Source organism: Dama dama, chromosome 11 (genome assembly GCF_033118175.1).
Source record: "Dama dama isolate Ldn47 chromosome 11, ASM3311817v1, whole genome shotgun sequence".
Taxonomy (NCBI): Eukaryota; Metazoa; Chordata; class Mammalia; order Artiodactyla; family Cervidae; genus Dama; species Dama dama.
Window position 1 is genome coordinate 24,959,507 of NC_083691.1, and position 21,645 is coordinate 24,981,151.

At 43.4% G+C, this 21,645-nt stretch overlaps 1 protein-coding gene across 2 annotated transcripts in view; it reads left to right on the top strand.

The window, feature by feature from the left end:
- VSNL1 (visinin like 1) overlaps nucleotides 1-21,645 on the top strand; it is a 111,491-nt gene that overhangs the window by 26,165 nt on the left and 63,681 nt on the right. The window contains exons 1-2 of one of the 2 annotated variants that reach the window (XM_061156208.1): nucleotides 888-931; nucleotides 16,519-16,685. In XM_061156208.1, coding sequence (XP_061012191.1) covers nucleotides 16,524-16,685 — 162 coding nt within the window. In that variant the 5' untranslated portion in view covers nucleotides 888-931; nucleotides 16,519-16,523. Of the gene's footprint in view, nucleotides 1-887; nucleotides 932-16,518; nucleotides 16,686-21,645 lie in introns of those variants that run through there. The other variant, XM_061156207.1, reaches the window with a different exon arrangement.

Consider the following 21,645-nt stretch of genomic DNA (forward strand, 5'->3'; position numbering starts at 1 on the left):
CCCTCCCCCAACCCCATGAGGGCCAAAGCCCAGCAACTGGGAGGTAACTGACTAGGACTACCAGTACCTTTAAGTTGACTTATTTAGGTAAAAAGTGCATAGGTCAGGCAGCACCCAGGCAAGAAAGGAGAATAATGAACACTTACATTAAAATAACAGTTTTTGCCCTGGCAAGCACTCTCTTGTTTCTCATCTCCTTTAATAAGCAGAATAGCTAACAGAGGGTAAGAGCCTTCTAGGGTTCAAATTCCACTGTTTTCTTGTAGTGTGACCTCAGACAAGTTTGTTAAATTCTCTGAGCCTTATTTTCCTTGACTCTAAAATGAAGATATACATGGCATCTACTTTAAATTATTGTAAAGACGAAGTGCCTAATCCATGAATGAACACATGGTAAGTACTTGCTAATATAAGCCAGGATTGTTACTGCTAAAATATCAGTGAAATAGATTTATTGTTTCATTTAGTTTTTGTTGTTCCTGTTGTTGTTTAGTTGCTAAGTCATGTCCGAGTGTTTGCGACCCCATGGACTGTAGCCCACCAGGCTCCTCTGCCCATGGAATTTTCCAGGCAAGAATACTGGAGTGGGTTGCTGTTTCCTTCTCCAGGGGATCTTTGACTCAGGGATCGAACCCATGTCTCCTGCATCAGCAAGGCAGATTCTTTACCACTGAGCCATTTAGCATTTTGAGATAATTATTAAGGTACATTTAATTTAAAGTTGGATGAATGGGATAAGAAAGACTAAATAACTTTCCTAAAAGCACCAACTAATAGAAGTGCTGGAGGTGGAGATCTCACCTGATGTGTCTAACTCCAAGGTCTGGGCTGTTTCTCATAGATGACACTACCGCACGGCATGATGTAAGATACTGAGAACTGGTTCTTTGGGTTTGGCGACAGTTACATAAGTGAAGCTGCAAATTCTTAGGTAAATATAAGGTTCAAATATATGATTATCTTGAGATTTCTTTTTGGTTTCAACATGAAAAGCCATTAGATTAACAGGAAGCAGAGATACAGTTTGATCTTAATCTACAAATTAGCTGATGTGGAAACCTACTCTTTTCCAACTAAGTATTACTCCACCTGCAGCTCCAAGCGGCAGTGACATGGGTCCAGAAGCATTTGTCATCCCCACAGGGTGCCAGGGGAAGCAGCATTTCCACTCCTTCAGCACGTTACCTGTGCTCTCAGAAGGCCCAGAGCCGGGAGGGAGGCGGGGAGATGGGGCCACGTTAGCAGCCTGTGCACACAACTGCCAAGTCAAACAGCACCGGAAGGTCTAATTTTAGCCCTCTCAGCCTTGGCATTGTCCCTTTTAGCCAAGATATTTTTCCTGCACCATAAAAAAGTGCTTTGTTCCAGCCTTACCGGGTGCTTCACAAAGGCCCAGCAAGGACGGGGTGAGCATAATTCAGAGCTGGAAATACATCAGAGATAGGAACCTCAATGGGAGGGTCAGCTCTCTGCTGGCAATTTTGGGTTAATATGCTCTTTCCATTCCCCTTCCAAAGCCTCATGGCGGGCCGTGTGGTTGCCTCCTCTTCTCTAGCTGTCTATGAAGCTTCTGATGGCTGCTCATCCCCGTGTGTCTTTGCTCCTTCTCGCTGGACTTGCAAGTCACTCTCTCTCTCTTCATTCTTGCCTAATAAAGCCCACTCCTTTCTTTCCACATGTCTGGGTCTTATTTTCTCTCCTGAGGTGTCCTGGAAAATGCCTACATTGAGAGCTAGAAACACTTGCCCATTTCGCAAACTGCCTCTGTGGTTTGTCCCAGTGAATTAGGTGAGTTCTTTCATAGAACTTTTGGAGATGAGAAAACGGAAGTTCAAAGAGGAAGCCAACTTTTGCCAACATCACATAGGAAAACATGGGCAGAGTTGGGTTAAAACCCAGCTCTCGTGTTTTAAGAAAAGGCATGGTCACATTAACCTATCAAAGCACAGAAAATCCATACAGGTCTTTGGGGAGGCCCTGGGAAACTTTTCCTGAGGATGTCAATGGGTTTCATGGCCAAAAGTTCCAGATTGAGAACCCTGGATGGTGGTCTTTTGTTGTTGTTGTTTAGTTGCTTAGTCATGTCTGACTCTTTCGTGACTCCATAAACTGTAGCCCTCCAGGCTGTCTCCTCTGTCCATGGAATTTGCCAGGCAAGAATACTAGAGTGGGTTGCTGTTTCCTTCTCTAGGGGATCTTCTGACCCAGGGATCAAATCCACGTCTCTTGAATTTGCAGGTGGGTTCTTTACCCCTGAGCCACCGGGGAAGCCCCATGGTGGTCTTTACCTTCAGGCAAATCACCATTTCCTTATTTCCTAGGAAGATGGCAGGGAAGCTTCATCCCAGATACATTCAGAGATACCACTATTTCCAAAACCTTTGTAAGAGAGGAAAAATAATTCTCTTTCTGCCCTATGGGTCCTTGGTTAAGATGGATTAACTGGAGAAAAACAGAAGTTTAATAACATGTATAACTCCTTATACAAGCAAAATGTCCAAAAAAATGAGGAACTCTCTGAAATGATTCAAACTGTCCCCTTAAATACCATCTCCAGCTAAGGATAAAGAAGATGTTGATGGGAAGGAAAGCCAGATGTGGGACGCTATGGTGGGGGGCAAATCTCAGTAAACAGGGTATGGTGATGCAGATTTAAGTCAGTTGCCTTCTCCACTGATAAGAGTTCCTGGAGATTTAGTCATTATCCTCTTCTGCTTAGAGAGGGAGACACCTTACAAACAGAAATTTCCCCCATAAATGTAAATGTCTCTTTCAGAAGGCTAACTTCTACTCGGTTTTCAGAGATTCTCCTATGTTTGGTGTTTATTAAAAGTAATCAGCCTAAAATAATCCTTATGCCAAAGAGACATGTTGTGAGGTGACAAATTCTATTCCCCTTCACCTCAGAGACTCTGACACAGAGGGTTCCCCTTCCAACACTGTGTCTCCCCATCACTGCCTCTCCAGGGTGAATGTGGGTGAGGAGGCGACAGACTCGGGGTTCTCCTGAGCTTCTCTTCCATGTTCATTACTTCACCCAGAGCTAACCATGGCTTCAGAGCGAAAGGTCTGTTGTCTCACCTCACCTGGGCTTCCTCAAGGGGAAAGTGCTTATCATGTTCTCCTTGGCATCCAGTTCAGACTGAACCCTGAAATATTGCTGTGAATTAATTGTTTGGGGAAAAAAGTGGCTTTAACTGAAACCACCATAAAAGTTCTCTTTCCACAGTTCCTGAGACTGATTGTTTTGTTAACAAAAGACATTTCATTTGTTAGTTGAAATTATTTATGTTCTTTTTCTCTGACTATAAATGTTATATGTACACATTATAAAAATTCCAGATTGATTCTGAGGAGTGAAATATTACCATTATACTGCCAGCAGCAATAACCACTGTTAAGACTTCATCATAAATTATGTACTGCTCCAACTTTCAGTGCACAATAACTTGAGCTTGAACACGTACAGAGTAAAAGCAAGACAATACTACATACACTCTTTTATGACTTGTCTTTTCTACTTAACAGTTTATTGCAATGTCTTCTCTCCTTTTTTTTTTTCTTTTTTTGGATCTCAAGAGCACACTTAGAATTATCATATTCCTCTGTTCATGGCATGCAATCATCGTTGTCTATATTATAAAGTCCCTCTTGTGTTTTATTACATATTTTTATCTTCTGCACTCACTTCCATTCTCCTCTTCCATGCTATTTTATTTAATACATTTCTCAGTGAATTTTTATCCTTGCATATATACAGTTGTCTTGTATATTTGTGTGTTTTAATTTAAATAAATGACATTGATGTAATACTAATTCATCCCAATCAACATAGATCTGCATTACCACTTGTAATGGCTTTGTCATTTCCATTGTATAGTTCTACCAAAATCTATTTAACCAGTTGGGTTTTTTTTTTTGATGGCTAGTTAGGTTATTTTTTTTTAAGTTTTTTCTAAAATTGTTTTAAACAATGATGGGGTAAACATTCTTTTGTATATGTCTCTGCAGAATTGTGATTATTTCCTTGCAATAGTTTTGTGGGACCACTTTGGAAAAATCCTTCATTCAGTTTTTTCATTTCATCTCCTAAAGTAGCTTTGTTACTGATTCCCAGAAGTTCCCCACCCCTCATCCTCTTCCTCTCTCTCTTTCTGTCTCTTTCTCCCAAAACTTTGCTGGTCTCTCTCTAATGGCACTAAGCAGTCATCTTTGATCTGTTTCTTGCTTATCATTCAGGTGATAAGCTCTAGCTCCTTGTCGACAGAGATCACATCATAATTAATTGATGTGACAACATTTCCTGGGCACCTGTTCAGAGCCTAGCTCTGATGCCAAGGGGAACATGACAGTCTACTTTCCCCTTGAGGAAGCCCAGGTCTGATGAGACAGCAGACATGCCTTATGGTGACCACGTCATGGCAGGTGGTGTGGTAACAGCAGTGTGTACAAGAGTCAAGGTGAGAAAGAGGAAACCAGACAACAAAGTCACTGACGAAGATCCCCATCTGTGTCTGGAGTAAACATTGGAATTTACTGGCAGACCAAAGTGGACCTGATGGGACTGTCCTCAAAGCAAAAGAAACAGCTAGTGAACAACCAGAGACGTTCAAGACAGTAAAGAAAGTTGGAGCACAGGGTGGAAGGGTGGACAGAAAGGTTCCTGGGTGGGGGCCAGAGTAGGTCCAGGTGAGGATCGATTCAGAGTAAGGACAATGGGAGGCCACTGTGGGGTGAGGCAGGGCAGTGATGTGATTGGATTTCATGTTCTAGAGAAAAGGTCATTCTGGCTGTAGTGTGGAAGATGGGTTTCAGGAGGGCAACACAGATGGATCTCAGTAGAGGCTGTTGTTATAATCAAAATGAGAAATGATCCTGTCCTGAACTAAAGTAGACGCAGCAGAGAGAAGCAGATGGAATTTAAGAGGCAGTTAGGAAGTAGCGTCTACATACTATTTAACTGGATGATGGGCTAGATATAGGATTACAAAGAAGAGGACAGAGTCCTGGGTAACTCCCAGGCTACAGAAGAGACCCTGGGCAGGTGGTGAGGCCATTTACCCAGTGAGAAGCACAGGAAGATATGTTGAGTTTGATATGGTTGTAGGACGAAGGTAGAAATGTCCAGCAGGTAGAGGGTATGTTCTCTAATGTTTAGGAAAGGTTCACCACAGAACAAGATTTGAAAATCAGTTCCAGTTCCAGTTTAGTCGCTCAGTCATGTCCAACTCTTTGCGACCCCATGAACCACAGCACACCAGGCCCCCCTGTCCATCACCAACTGCCAGAGTCTACCCAAACCCATGTCCATTGATTGAGTCAGTGATGCCATCCAACCATCTCATCCTCTGTCGTCCCCTTCTCCTCCTGCCCTCAATCTTTCCCAGCATCAGGGTCTTCTCAAATGAGTCAGCTCTTTGCATCAGCTGGCCAAAGGATTGAAGTTTCAGCTTCAACATCAGTTCTTCCAGTGAACACCCAGGACTGATCTCCTTTAGGATGGACTGGTTGGATCTCCTTGCAGTCCAAGGGACTCTCAAGAGTCTTCTCCAACACCACAATTCAAAAGCATCAATTCTTCGGGGCTCAGCTTTCTTTTTAGTCCAACTCTCACATCCATACATGACTACTGGAAAAACCATAGCCTTGGCTAGATGGACCTTTGTGGACAAAGTAATGTCTCTGCTTTTTAATATCCTGTCTAGGTTGGTCATAACTTCCCTTCCAAGGAGTAAGCATCTTTTAATTTCATGCCTGCAATCACCATCTGCAGTGATTTGGAAGCCCCAAAAAATAAAGTCAGCCACTGTTTCCACTGTTTCCCCATCTATTTGCCATGAAGTGATGGGACAGGATGCCATGATCTTTGTTTTCTGAATGTTGAGCTTTAAGCCAACTTTTTCACTCTCCTCTTTCACTTTCATCAAGAGGCTCTTTAGTTCTTCACTTTCTGCCGTGAGGGTGGTGTCATCTGCATATCTGAAGTTATTAATATTTCTCCCAGCAATCTTCTAGCTGTGCTTCCTCCAACCCAGCATTTCTCATGATGTACTCAGCATGTAAGTTAAATAAGCAGGGTACAATATACAGCCTTGACATACTCCTTTTCTTGTTTGGAACCAGTCTGTTGTTCCATGTCCAGTTCTAACTGTTGCTTCCTGACCTGCATACAGGTTTCTCAAGAGGCAGGTCAGGTGGTCTGGTATTCCCATCTTCTTCAGAATTTTCCACAGTTTATTGTGATCCACACAGTCAAAGCCTTTGGCATAGTCAATAAAACAGAAATAGATGTTTTCTGAAACTCTCTTGCTTTTTCATTGATCCAGTGGACGTTGGCAATTTGATCTCTGGTTCCTCTGCCTTTTCTAAAACCAGCTTGAACATGTTTACCTTTCTAATATATGTTAATATTGAATAAAGCTTTGTTAAATAAATGAACAAATTAAATTTTAGTATCATATATCCTTGAAATGTGAAATAGGAAATGGCAAGCCAGTATTCTTGCCTGGAAAATTCCATGGACAAAGGAGCCTGGAGGGCTACAGTCTATGGGGTCGCAAATAGTCAACCATGACTGAGCACATCCTTCAAATGGACTTCCAGGTGGCACTAGTGACAAAGAGCCCGCCTGCCAATGTAGGAAAAATAAGAGATGGGGATTTGATCCCTGGGTCAGAAAGATCCCCTAGAGAAGGGCATGGCAACCCACTCCAGTATTCTTGCTTGGAGGATCCCATGGACAGAGGAGCCTGGTGGGCTATAGTCCATGGGGTCACAAAGAGTTGGACATGACCAAATCGAGTTAGCACCCATGCACGCATTCTTCAAATAGAGCATTTTACTTCTATCAAGTCACGTTTATTTGAGAATTTCCAAGTTCTCTGTACTTAAGGCCCACCAACATGAGTTAAAGTAATTTTCAAAATACTGTAGAGATAACAGTTCAGGAACATGGTAAGAGCAAATGCTTCTCAGAGGGGATAGGCCACCAGCTGAAGAGTCAGAAAACTTTCATGTCTCTGCCATGAGTGGTAGACACTCGGATGCATCCCTCACCCCTTGGGATATTTCCTTACTCTTCAGGCAAGGAGGGGCTCGCACCACTGATGCTCCAGTCTGCTCCTAGCCCTGTGCCTAAGGATGTGCGGGTGACATCAGTGCCCCTGATCTGTACTTCTCTCTCACAAGCTCCCTGCCACTCGGAGATAAGGGCCATGGTTCTTCCCCACTGGGACTTGGCAGCACAACCTGGAACACAATCTGTTGGACAGAAGGGGGTAATTATTAATGAAAGCATTTCCTCTGTGACCTCACAGGACTAAGCGGGGCTCTGACACTGCCAGAGGCAGCCCATTTCCTTTCACAGAAATCGCTGTTCAGAAACACATAGCATGGTCAGAGGCAAGACCCAGGGGGAAGTGAAAAATAAGACTCAGAAAAGTGGGCGGTGGCTTGAACAACTCCCAGATGAAAGGTTACCAGCTATTAATCAGCTCACATTCTGTTCACTGGGTGAGCAAGGAATTGGATGGAAGCTTCACTCAACAGTTGAGGCTTCGTCAGGACTGTGGAATCCTCAGATGACTTTCCTCTGTCAGGTTGGGTATGAAGCACTTTTACTAACAGGAAAGAAGCAGAGAAAATAGGACCACAGTAAAATTCTCTGTGTGTGACTATGTGTGTACTTCCGTTTGGTGGCACTTGTGGTCAAGAACCCACCTGCCAATTTAAGAGACTTAAAAAGATGTGGGTTTAATCCCTGGGTCAGGAAGACCCTCTAGAGAAGGAGGTGGCAACCCACTCCAGTATACTTACCTGGGAAATCCCATGGACAGAGGAGCCTTGTGGGCTACAGTCCGTAGGGTCGCAAAGAGTCAGACACGACTAAAGAAACTTAGCACATATGCGTGCATGCACGCACGTACTTCTGTTTACACACACCAGGCCTGGTGTAGGTGTCAAGGTTAGAATGACACCTTGGTGTCTAGACCTGAAACCTGAAATGTTGGCCTCTGCCCCTTCTGGAAGAGCCCAGTTTTCTGGGTCCTATGCTGAGGGTAATAATAGCTACTGTTTGTTGAACACCTGGTACATGGAAGACACTGTTGGAAGGAATTCAGTGTGTTAGCTCATTAATTCTCATAACAGCTCAGTGAACCAATGTCACCATTTCCATTTGACAAACGAGGAAACCGAGGCCCCAGTGGGCAAGTAACTTGTCAAAAGTCACACACCTTGTGTGCAGCAGGAGCTTCATTTGATCCCAGGTCTGATTCCAGCACATGTTCCCGCTCCCCACCACTAAACTTAGTCCAAGTGCAAAATGAAAGAGGCACGTGGCATCATGGAAAGAGTAGGGAGCCCACAAAATGAGGTTGAAGGGAAACTGGGTCTGAGTAGAGACTTTCCCAAGGTCATAGCCGAGCACCTGGTCACGGAGTATGGCTTCTGTCTGCATGGCATTTCCAGATGTTCAGGAAGTGTTCTCTGTGCGGAGAACACGAGGGGGAAGATGGCAGCTGAATCTGACCCTTAAGGGCTTATAAGGCCACTTGATTCCTCGCAGATCAGAGTCCCTGAGCGCCTGGCCACCTAGTTACCAGATGGGTTCAGCGTGGAACCACCTAGTCAGATCCAAGGGCTAACGTCCATTGGCAGCTCCTGCCCTGGGGTCAGGGCGGGCTGTCCCTTCCAGCAGGTTCTTCAGGGCCCCTGCAGCTCTCAGACTCTCAGTTGTAGAAGGACAACTCAGGTGGTAACTTGACTGGGGCAGCAGACACGGGCCTGGGGAGGAGGCCACTCTCCACACCTTGGTCATGGGATGGCTCTTCCCAATCCTTCAGGGCCTAGAACCCTTGGCCCATCTCAGCACCCAAGGATCACAGGCCTGGACGTTGCAGCAGCCTCAAATCTTATTGCCAAGTCTCAGTAGCCAGGGCGCTGCTAGAGCCTGTTACTAACTTCTGTAGTCCCCGGAATCAGACGGCGGATCCCTGGGGCCCTCTGGCGCTTTCACCTTCGTGCGCGCATTTATTATTCTTTCTGGAATAGAACTCTTGTCACTTGCCCTAACAGTGCACTGCCGCTGCCATCAAAATGTTTTTCCTCATTTATGACAAATCAAATAAGTACTCTTGCCTTATCTCGAGTCCTCAAGGATATAATCTCTGCCCCCTGCCTGTTTCATGCTTATGGGCTAGGACTTCCACTGTCATCCCAGGAGGTTCCCAGTTCGAGGTACGGTCATCAGAGAATGCCCCGAGAAAGCCTGTCTCTCCCTTTTCTGAAGCTGCTCTGGTCCCCAGAGGTGGCGTGAAATGCCAGCCTATGATCAGCACTCTCCTTACCCCCCGGGAAATGCTGCTGGGGACTTGTAAGTATGTGGCTTTCAGGAGATAAAGATGAGAAGAACAGAAAAAGCCAGAAGGACACATATTTGCCTTTGTTGGAAAAGAAAACCCCACACAGTGTACTGGGAAACTTTGAGGCCTAGTCTTCAGGGTTGTTTTAACAGTCTCTGGAAACTAGCAACCTAATGTCATTTGTTTATGGGATCCAAGAGGGGTGGTGATGGGGATTGTTTCAACATCCTGGCATGGAGAAAAACATGCCTCCTGGCTGACGGACTGTGCGTGTTTGGCATGAGGACAGCGTGCTGCGGGGCTGGGAGGGTGGGGGGAGTCCAGTTAGGTTGGGAGAATCAGGGTTCTCATCCTGGCTGTGCCATCAGTTGTCCGTGTGATCCTGGAGGAACTTTAAACACACCAACCTACAACCAGGGGGCTTAAAACAGAACGACCCAGAGGCAAGTCTTTACAAGCTTTGATCTTCCCTGGTTGTGTGATTTTTAAAACCTTAATGCTAGTCCCTGGATCTTGAAACCACATCAAGGATGCCAGATGGAAGGCATGAGGGATTAGAGACAGTCTGTGCTTCTGTGGGCATTTTCTACCTTGATTTTCGTTCATGTTTTTCATCAGTGATTCCCAAATTGACTGAGAATCATATTTACCTGAGTTGCTTGTTCAAAGTACAAGCTTCCTTCTAAGTGAGGGTCTCTTGAAGCTGTATTTGTAACAAAATAACCAAGGATGATTCTTGAAGGTAGGCAACTTAGGGACACATTGCTTAAGAATTTTCACCTGGGGACCAGTCATAGGTAAAATTGCCTGATGGGAATTTCTCTCTCTGTCCCTTGTGCTCCCTGGCTTTCAGCTGTGACCCTTCATTTCAGCAAGCCCCACATTCCAAGAGGTGTCAATTTCATCCAGTTCTGAGCCCTTCAAGGCTGAAACCATGTCTTCTTTTTTACATTCCACTGTGCCCAGCACAGGGCCTTTTTCACAGACGATGACTATAATGTCCACTGAACTGAGTTGCCCAGAGAGTTTCTATCTTCCTCAGTTAACCAGACCATCAGTCATTATTGGTACAAATCCATGCCTTTAGGGACAAGAAGAGGAGAATTTGTAGAGACGTGCCACAGAGAAGACAGTTTGGAAACTGAGCCTTGCAGAAGGAGTAAGATTTGAGCAGGCTATAAGAATAAGAAAGGGGAATCCAGGCAGAAGTTTAAGCGTGAGCAAAGCCAAGCTCCTCCAATTATTTCCACGTTCAGGTAAGGATCCCACAGCCCCAGAAAGAAAGCTGGATGTAGCCGTTGGAGGCAAGCCAATTGGTAGTCTTTAACTTGTATTTTCATACTTACTTAGATTGCAAATCAGTGATCAGTGGGGTTGGAAGGACCTTAAAGATTATCTTGTGCAACTCACTCACTTTTCACTCATTCAGATCTGGCCCAAGTAACCTGACACTAGAACCACCTTAACTCCATTCAAGATTCCTTCCATACCGGGGACTGTTGTATGTTCCTTAGGCCTCCCACCTGAGCCCCTAAAGATCTTTCATCCTCTGATCTGAACTCTATTCCCAGGACTATTTCCCTATCAATGGTGCTCATCCTGCTGTCCACCTGCATGTGAGGTGGCCCCATCCCCATCTCAACCCCCCAGTCTTTACATGAGTCTCACCGAGATTCAGCAAGGCTGATGGCCAGGTTCCTGGGAGAAGCCAAGTGTGCTATTCTGGGTGCCTCAATGCACACAGCAAGCCTTGGTGTGACCTGAGAAGCTGGGCTTAGATGTCAGAGTAGGCAGGGGACATGTTCAGGGCAATACACGCACACACAAACACACACCGCACAAAAATATATTTAATTTGAATCCTCTTCAAGACCAAAAGGGTCTGTGGAGGAAAGATGGTCATGGGAGCTTCTCAGGCCTTCTAGGGGTCTCTTCCCCCTTCCAGGAAGTTTCCCAGTTCTCTCCTTAGAGCATTCTTACATGTCTCACCTCTCCTGTGCTAGAAACCTGTTATCCAGACAGGGTAGGAAATGGATGAGAAGTGGCCAATCGCAAGACAGGAAGACCAATTAAGAGGTGGTTGCAGTATCCAGGTAAGAGATGACAATCTGGAAACCAGTGGAGTTTGAGACAACCCATTTACTCTGTACTTGTAGCTCAGCTGGTAAAGAATCCGCCTGCAATGTGGGAGACCTGGGTTTGATCCCTGGGTTGGGAAGATCTCCTGGAGAAGGGAAAGGCAGTGTTCTGGCCTGGAGAATTCCATGGCCTGTACAGTCAGTCCATGGGGTTGCAAAGAGTCGGACACGACTGAGCGACTTTCACTTTTCATGCTTTTTACTAGCTGTGGAGCTAAGGTGAATTACTTCATCTTTCTAAGGAGCTTCAAACTCCTCACCGATAAAAGGGATGATAATTATCTCTTCGAAACAGTATTGTTATGTGGATAAATATTGTTACACAAAAGCCTTTTGCAAGCTGTAGGGTATAAAAACGTGGTCTTTTCTGGTTATCATTTGCACTTTGGTGCCTCGCCCATGGGTCTGTTACTGGTGGTCTTCTCTTGCCCATCAGAACCCTTCCACCAGTCCCAATTTGTGCCTAGTGCCAAATCGCTCTCTGTGATAACTCAAACCATGAGGAGTGATTTGATTTGGGGCTGGGCTACCCTTTATCTTATAGCCTGGAGCCCTAGCCTAAAAATAATACACTCCTGTTTCTGTTCCCTCGCTTCTTAGGTAACAGACTCTCAAATACTGACTGGCTTTCAGGTAAAGAATCCACACAGCCAACATGCCTTGACTCTTTAGAGACAAGCCGGATGGAATTCTGTGTATTTTCATACTTAAAAAACTTATGTTGCAATCAGTGAACAGTGGGGTTAAAAGGACCTTAAAGATTATCTTGTCCAACTCATTCATTTTTCAGTTGAAGAAACTGAATAACAGAGGAGGAAAGGATCTTGGCCAACATCACAGGTTTAACTAGAAACAGAGTGAGGATAAATACTCCCCATTATGTCATGGAAGCTTCAGGGAACATGTTAAGCTTTACTATCCTTTTTACCCTTCCTTTCATCCCAATCTCATAATGAAAGAGACTACTTGACCCACATCATTCCAACTCCAGCATGGTTGTTGCTATTCAGTGGCTAAGTCATGTCCAGCTCTTTCAGACCCTGTCAACTGCAGCTCACCAGGCTTCCCTGTCCTCACTATCTCCTGGAGTTTGCTCAAACTAATGCCCATTGAGTTGGTGATGTTATCGAACCATCTCATCCTCTGCCACCCTGTTCTCCTTTTGCCTTCAATCTTTCCCAGCATCAGGATCTTTCCCAGTGAGTCAGCTCTTTGCATCAGGTGACCAAAGTATCAGAGCTTCAGCTTCAGCATCAGTCCTTCCAATGAATATTCAGGATTGATTTCCTCTATGATTGACTGGTTGGATCTCCTTGCAGTCTAAAAGACTCTCAAGATTCTTCTCCAGCACCACAATTCGAAAGCATCAATTCTTTGGTGCTTAGCCTTGTTCATGGTCCAACTCTCACATCCAAACATGACTACTGGAAAAACCGTATAACTAAGCACCATCTTTGTACTGAATACTGAGGATGCTAAGACAAAGGCACAGGCCCTGCTTCAAGCAATGTAGAATGTAATGATGAAGACAGACAAGGAAACAATCTCTTAGAAGGGCAGGCTGTTTTCTATACAGTTAAATGAAATATTCCTCCCATCTGCCATCTGCACCCTATGTTTATACTTATGGTTGCACTAACTTTCCTCATGTATAGATTATTATGAGGCTGATTTTCCCAGAAAGAAACATACCAAATCCCATAACTTAATGAAGACCAGTGACCAGCTCCTTTATAGTGGCCCATGTATCCTTCATTCACTCCCTCAAAAAATATTTGTTGAGCATCTAGTGTGAGGTTCAGTTCAGTTCAGTTCAATTCAGTCGCTCAGTCGTGTCCGACTCTTTGCGACCCCATGAATTACAGCACACCAGGCCTCCCTGTCCAAAACCAACTCCCGGAGTTTACTCAAACTCATGCCCATCAAGTCGGAGATGCCATCCAGCCATCTCATCCTCTGTCATCCCTAGTATGAGGTACCAGGCTGCAAAGATTAAATAAAAAAGCAGTCCTTTCAAGCAACTAACAACCCAGTAGAGAAATAATGATCTTGGAAGCTTTTATAAGGGAAGGGAGATGCCTAGGACAAAGGAAAGTCCTTTGGAAAGCCTTGGAAAGTCCACAAAGATTTCACAGACAAGGTGGTATGTGAAACTGAGTACTTAAAGAAGTATGCTGAGCAGACAAAGGAGGATGATATTCCAGGAAAAGAAACAGCACATGCCAAGCATGAATGTGTAGAAGCATGCAAGTCCTGGGACCTGTAACAGTTGATTATTGCTGGCATGTGAAATGAAAAGACAGGATGGTAGAAAATGAGTTTATGAATAGGCAGGATTGTGCCATGCTAGCAAGCTGGGGCTAAATCCTGTAGACAATGGAGGGCTGCTGAGGGTTTTAGGAAGAAGATCAGATGTTGAGGTTTGCATTTCAGAAATGTTGTCAAGCAGCCATGCAGAAGGCAGGCTACAGTCAGAGAACCCAGTGAGGATTACTAATCCAGGCAAAACCTGAGAAGGGCAGTGGCAAGCTGCTCAGATCCAGGCCAGAACTTGATTTTCTATATGATTCACTTATTTCCTGCCACACCTGAGTGATGATACTGACCATGACCCATAACCAAGTTGCATGAGGTTATGTATTTGAGTCTGCAAAACTGTGATTCATGGTGCTAATGGTGTTCCCCTTGTGTGTAAGAGGCCATCCTCTCCTGGGTCAACTGAACAGTTTAAAGCATCACAGTGATCCTTGGAGAATCCAAGTTTCCTTGCTCCAGAGAGCAGCTGACACTGATGACCTTCTAAAGGCCCTTGGGAGAGGAGGTTTTTAATAACGGTTAATCCATTTTCCCATCATTCACATAAACTCACTTCTGAGATTGTGGTTTTGGCAAATCTAACAGGCTTTTCCAAACAAGAGCCTGGCAAAGTGATTGCCCTCTCATCCCTTCTTTCAGTGCCAAAGGACACTGATTCAAACCTTCCTGCTTCTGCTCCTGTTCCTTCTTCTGAAATATCTTCCAACCACCTATCTCTCAGTAGTTGTGCACTGATGTCTTCCTTACAGTTCCAGGTTCAAATTCTAGCTCTGGTTGTATGACTTGTGCAAGAAAGCCACTCTAATCACTTGCTCAGTTGTCATGGGGCTAGAGGTCAAGTTTATGAAGTGTTCAACATACTGTCTACCCCCCAGCCACTGTCAGGGCTCAATAGCTATTATTATTAGGTGAGATTCTAGTTCAAAAATGACCATTTGTACTTCTCTACTGAAAAGAGCAAAGAGAAATACTGAAAGCTTGGGTAATACATCTTTTGATTATCAAGAAAACCATGAATTACAGTTTTCTTACCCAGATTAATTAAATCTGACACCTGAGTACCCACTTGATTTCCATATCCAGCTGTGGAATCCCACAGAAACTTATAATTAAGAGACAGTTGCTAATAAGAGACTTGGAACTTGAAATTAAGAGCAAAAATAAGTAGAGAAATTTCGGAGGTCATTGTTGCTGATCCTCAGGGCCTTTTCTCAAACAGAAGCATTTGAAAGCAAATAGCCATCTTAACAGCATTTTTTTACTGTGTCCTATTCTTCCCAAGAGGAAATCTTCTCCAGAAAGCAGCAGAAGTGGTTTGGTTTCATTACAATGAAAGAATTGTGCAGTGTTAGGGCAGGCTACTGACAATGGGTGTGGAATCTGTTTTAGAAGAAGGTAAAATAATAATAACAACAAGGTATGTGGTAAGATTACACCTCTTGGGCTATTGCAAGTGTAGACCTGCTGAAGGCCTGGTAGAGAAGTTGTCTCCAGCACATAAAAGGGCTAGGTCTGCTTGGGTAAATTCTTCTAAACCTCTATCTCCTCTAACAGGAAGGACTTTAAAGATCTTGTGATACTTTTCTTGTTCTGGTGGCCCCTCGTATTTTCAAGTCTAACCTGATTTTTAAATCACTCTGGTTGATTTGTTTTGTTTTCATTCTTTTTTGTTACAAAACAACAACATTAAAGGGAAAAAGTTTAAATCATCTTTAATTTTCCTTCACTAATTTTGGAGTAATTTTTGGTCTTTATTTACCTACTTATTTCTTAATTAGTCATCACAGTAAATCTGAAAGAGTTTTTTGTTTTTTTAAATGTGTGCTTTATTGGGAAAGAAATTGAAGATAAAGCAGATAATTAATATTTCTCTAAGCAGCACACAAGATAAATGGCCAAATCAGGGATAACTCTAAATCTAGGCTCTGCCTACCTACACCTGAGAGTGATGTTGGTCACACAACCTGGCATGTGATTGATATATTTTATATTTTATTTTATGCACTATTATTTTTACTTACTAACAGTAATGATAAAAGAATGAAACTATATCAACTGAAATTCACTAACCAATCTTAAAAAAAAAAAGCCACCCAGAGGTTGTCAACACTGAAGGCAATGTTGTAGGAAGACTCTGAAAATGAGAAGGGAAATAGAGAGCTAATGTGACTAGTAAAAATGAGCTGTTTCCATTTGAAAAAGAAAAAACAGTAGAAACTTTAGAATTAGAACAACCACCATTGCTGATCATGTTTTCAAAGCCACTTTTTGATAATTTGCCTACAAAGCCTTATTGCTCTTGTCAATAGCCCCACTTAGTAACCCTGCAAACTAAATGCAGAATTAGGTATCTGGGCAGTAAGTGCTAAGGAATCATAATTCATAAAATTAGATTATAAACAGTTTCCATATACTTTACCTGAATAGCATAAAAGGAGATGATTGGATTTCCTTGTGGGAGTCAATGTGTGTAAAAGATGACACATGATGAAGGAAGATGAAGTCAATAGCCTTTTGAGAAGTATTTTTCATGCATCTCTTTTCTAGAATATCAAATAGAAGGAAACAGACTTGGGTAGACTGATCAGACACACTGGAGGGACATCCAACCAAGGGACTGCTCAGAACTCTAGCTTGGCTCCTAATCAAGCTTGAAATGATCACAGCCGCAGCACTAATTGCATTAATTTGCTTTTCTTCAGGCAGAATGGGGAAACAGAATAGCAAACTGGCCCCCGAAGTGATGGAGGACCTGGTGAAGAGCACAGAGTTTAATGAGCATGAACTCAAGCAGTGGTACAAAGGATTTCTCAAGGACTGTCCAAGCGGGAGACTGAATCTCGAGGAATTTCAGCAGCTCTATGTGAAGGTAAGTTGTTTTTCAACCTTCTTAAAAAATTGTTCAGGCCAGAAAACCTTCTCTTCATCAACTATAGCTTCACATGGAATTAAAACTCCAAGTAGCCTATTTGTTTCAACTCTGGTGGTTTTCCACCCCAAAAGAAAAATGGTCACTTTTTTTAAATGTAAAGGAATGTGTTTTGTTCCAGAGATAAGTCAAGCAATTTCTGAACAAGAAGAGTAATTGTTCAATCAAAACACCAAACATAATTCAGACTTTGATAGCATCTGGTAAAGAAGAATAAAAATCTCAGATAATAGTGTTTGCTGATGATTATGGACAAGCAGCTAATTGCATTGTTTGGCTTGTTAAAGGTATCTACGCGTTTCTCCAGCTTCCCTGGTAGCTTAGCTGGTAAAGAATCCGCTTGCAATGCAGGAGACCCCGGTTTGATTTCTGGGTTCAGAAGATCCCCTGGAGGAGGGCATGGCAACCCACTCCAGTATGCTTGCCTGGAGGATCCCCATGGACAGAGGAGCCTGACTGGCTAAGTCCATGGGGTCGCAAAGAGTCAGACATGACTAAGCAACTAAGCCCAGCACAGCACACCTCAGTTAAAGAGGAAGTGCATGGGAGGGCTTTTGCAACAAAGGTTCCTTTATTTACAGATAAGAAAAATATATAGATCCCCAAAGCTTTGAATTTAAAAGGAAGTAGGGAGTTCTGATGTATATTAAAGTCAGCATGGATGGTCTTCTATCATTTTATCAAGTTCTAAAATATGAATTCTTCCCAGCATTTTCTGTTTAGAAGTTAAAATTCCCCTGTTGTTGTTTAGTGACTAAATCAGGTCCAACTCTTTTACAACCCCATGGACTGGAGCCTGCCAGGTTCCTCTGTCCTTGGGATTTCCCAGGCAAGAATACTGGAGTGGGTTGCCATTTCCTTCTCTCAGGGGTCTTCCCAACCCAGGGATCCAACCCTTGTCTCCTGCATTGGCAGGCAGATTCTTTACCACTGAGCCACCACAGAAGCCATGGACAGTAGACAAAACCATTCCATGAAAGGTATTTGTGCTGCAGTGGTGATGTTTCGGTTTTTCTGAGTTTATCAGTTGTATTGGTTCTAGATTTGGCATGATCTAAGACATTCCGTTTTATTTATACTTGGATAATTTGAGGTTTGTGGAAGAAACGCATTGTTTTTCTTTTAATTTTTTCTCACTAAAATACCAATATATAATAGTGCTCTTATCATTTAAATACAGCGAATACCAATTTGAGCAATATGAACCATCCACATGCATGTATGTGTGTTGGGATGATTATATAAAATATTAAACATTGTCATTCTCTCCTGAAGTTGAACATCTCACATAGCCTTTGCTCCAGCAATACCATCCTGTGCATATAAAAAAGATCTACATAAGAATGCTCATAGCTCCACCGTTCACAATAGCAAAACCAGGAAACAACCCGAATGCCCATCAAAAGGAGAGTGGAAAATAAACTGTGGTATTCTCACACAGTCACCCAAACAGTTGAACTTCAGCAACACTGAAACATTAAGTGCTGAAAGTCAGTCTCAAAATACTTTAAATTAAACACAGATAAGATAAAAATATATTTTATGGAACTACAAATAAAAGCAATGAAATCACATAAAAAAGAAAGCGAGAGAATGATGAAGACAGGATTAAAACCGACGGTTACCTCCCATGCATAAGAGGCAAGGGGTGAGATGGAAGTTTAGCCACGTGGTTAGATACAGATTGTGTCAGAGTCTTAGACACAGCTTTGGGGGCTGGGTTTGTAGGTGCTTATTAAATTATTAATTTTATTAATGCAATAAGCACGGACCACTAGTGAATGTCAAGAATTCATGAGTATCATGAATCCAGTGCTGACCCCCTGAGAGCGCGAGGCATCTATAAAATTCTCTCTTTGCATGTGTGTAGAAAGGACAAAAAGTGGCAGGTGTGCATGTTATAAGATCACTGTGACATTTCTAAGACGATCTGAGGCATTGGTTTTAGTGTGTAGAGATCTTCTATATGGAAACACTGAGAAATGCATTTATCATTGACATAAGTAGACATAAATTGCTTTTGCACAGAAAGGGGATGGTCATTTTCCTAAATTTTTATCCCACTCTCCATAGCTTTCAAAGTCACATCCTCTATCGTTTTATTACAGCAGTGAGCCTGTGCCTCCACATTGTCTTCCCTCAGCCCCAAGGAAAGTACAAATAAATGAGATTTGTCAAAGCCACTTTCCTACCAGGAAAGGTCATGCAGTCTGTCACTCTGTGTTTAAGAGAGCTCTGTGTACCTCGTTTCTCACTATTTGTTTACAGGGAGAGCAATTTTGCCTTTGAAGAAATAGTTCAAATGCAGGAAATGAAGTATTTTATTTACATGCTGGAGGGACTCCACACCGAAAATAAAATCCACCTCAAGATAAGGCAGGAGCGTGTTAAACATTAAACATCCCTCAGTGTTTTATAGTACCACTGATGTATATGGACCAACATCAGCCCCCATTTCTACCTCCCCCAGTCCACCCCAGAGTAGACTTTTTTCCAAGAAGGTGAAGTTTTATCCTGGTAGATGGAGTTTAGATTCTTGGCAGATTCTTAACAACTGTATTTAAACTCAGCCGCTGCTCTGGTTATCAAATAGTCAGAAAGTAGGCAAAGTCTTCCTCTCCTTTGAGCGTTGTCCAAGGGCAAAATACAAAAAAGAATCACAGAGGAAATATGCCACTTCTTTCTACAGGGAAAAAGAAGAAAAGAAAGAAAGAGGTCTGATAGGTTAGAAGGGAGATGTGGTTTATGTAATGAAGGCCCAGGAGAAGGGCTGGGAAGAAAATTCTTCCCTTAATGCTGCTTAAAAGTACAAATGTTCACCAAGGCAGTCTTTATCTTGGTCAACAGGCATTTTTCAATAGTTGCTTCTGTCTCCAGCTGAATCCTGGAATCCAGCTGAGTGAGCAAAGCTGCCGGTGGCCTCTGCCCCCTATCTGTGAGGTCAGCCTGGCACATTTACTGTTACTGACCTGACCCCTTTTAGGCTTCAGGAGAGTCACCTCACTGCTGTAGCTGTGATGAGAACATGGGGAGGAGCAAGGTAACCAGAGAGGCCCCCCACCCGCCCCCTGCAAGGCCAGGAACCACAAACCCTGAACTTCAAAAGACTTTGTATGCAAAATATAAAGAAATTCCATCCAGTCTCTCTTTAGAACTGTCCAAAACTGAAGTTCAGAAAAAGTAGATAATTTTCCCAGTGTCACAAGAAGAGTGGCTGTCAGGACAGACATTAAAGATGGGTACCCTGACTCACCCAGCTGCACATGGCCCTGCCTGTCATTTTGGATTCTCTTGGCAGCTTCTCATCACCCTCCCTCCGAGTCCCTCCACCAAACAAGCTGCTGGAATAGGATTTGAAAAACACAGGGCTGGGCATGGTCCATCCTGGTTTGTGGCGCATGTTAACTGAACCAGGCTCGTTTGCCTGACACACAGCAAGCCAAACGCTGAGATGCTGAGGTTTGTGGCAGGGAAAGAGCTGACTCAAGACAGCCAACCAAGGAGCTGATTCACAAAACAGCCAAGCAAGGAGATAGGAGAAGGAATCTCAGATCCACTTCCTTGAAGGCAAAGGGTGTGAGATATTTATATATAAAGAAGCAAGGTTGTCTGAGGCCTGGGGCAAGGTGATGGGCGGTAGAGAAAAGATGAGTTATCAGCATTTGTGCAGGGGTCTGGGTTACATGCTTCTTCATGGGATGCATGTTCAAAAATGGAGGTGCTTTAGCAAGATCTGAGGGTGGAGAGTTTGGCCTTCTGACATCAAAAAGTCACCCATCAGACAACTGTGCAGGCCCAGTTTTAGGGTCAATGGTCTCTATCTGCTTTCGTCAGCCTGACTAGACAAGAGCTGATGCCAGGTTTCTGGAAAACAGCTTAAGTGCCCATTGTTGGGCCCATACATCAGAGGAGTTATCTATAGGGGTGGTTAAGTAGTGTTGTGATATATTGCCTCGCTATGTGAAACTTGGAGGGTATGCAATTAAAGAAAAAAAACAAACAAACACTAAATCAAGCTTAATCAGTAAAGGCAGGTTACAAGCAGGGTTGTTGTTGTTGTTTAACAATCTGTTCCCTTATCTGCTGTTCTGTAGAAGTCAAGGATTTCTGTTAACCCTATGGGGCACAGTTTTGCAGGATTCATTCATCAGTTCTGTAGAGCAGGAGACCCCAATCTCTAGGATTTAATGCCTGATGATCTGCGGTGGAGCTGATGTAACAGTAATAGAAAGTATTGATAATAGAAATAAAGTGTGCAATAAATGTAATGCACTTAAATAGTCCTGAAATAATCCCCACACCACCTCCCCCCCAGTCCATGGAAGAATTGTCTTCCACAGAAACTATCACTGGTGCCAAAAGAGTTGGGGACCACTGTTACAGGGGACAGTCAGCTCACTTCCATTAACATAAGACCTGGTGGCTAGCACAGGGCCTGCCACAGAGCAAGCATCAGTGTTTGGTGAGTGACCTATAAATAATAAACGCTGGCTGTGTATCTCCTTTTCGGGAAGCTTTGTGGCGGAGGCATAGAGAAGTGGCTAAAGGATAGTCCTGCCGGCTCTGCAGGAACTCAGAAGCTAATTGTAGAGACACAGTTAACCACAAGCCAAGGTAGAATGACATTGATGCATGTTGTTGGGGCATGAGCGGAAGGGAGATGTAATTTCATGATGGCATATTAAAGTAAGAAGTTAATTAATGCAGTGCAAATAGCTTTATCTGTGCCATTTTTCTTGATTCCACTTGTTCAGTCACTAAGTCATCTCTTTTCGACCCCATGACTATATAGCACGCCAGGCTCCTCTATCCTCCAACATCTCCCAGAGTTTGCTCAAAATCCATGTCCGTTGAGTTGGTGATGCTGTCTAACCATCTCGTCCTCTGTCGTCCCCTTCTC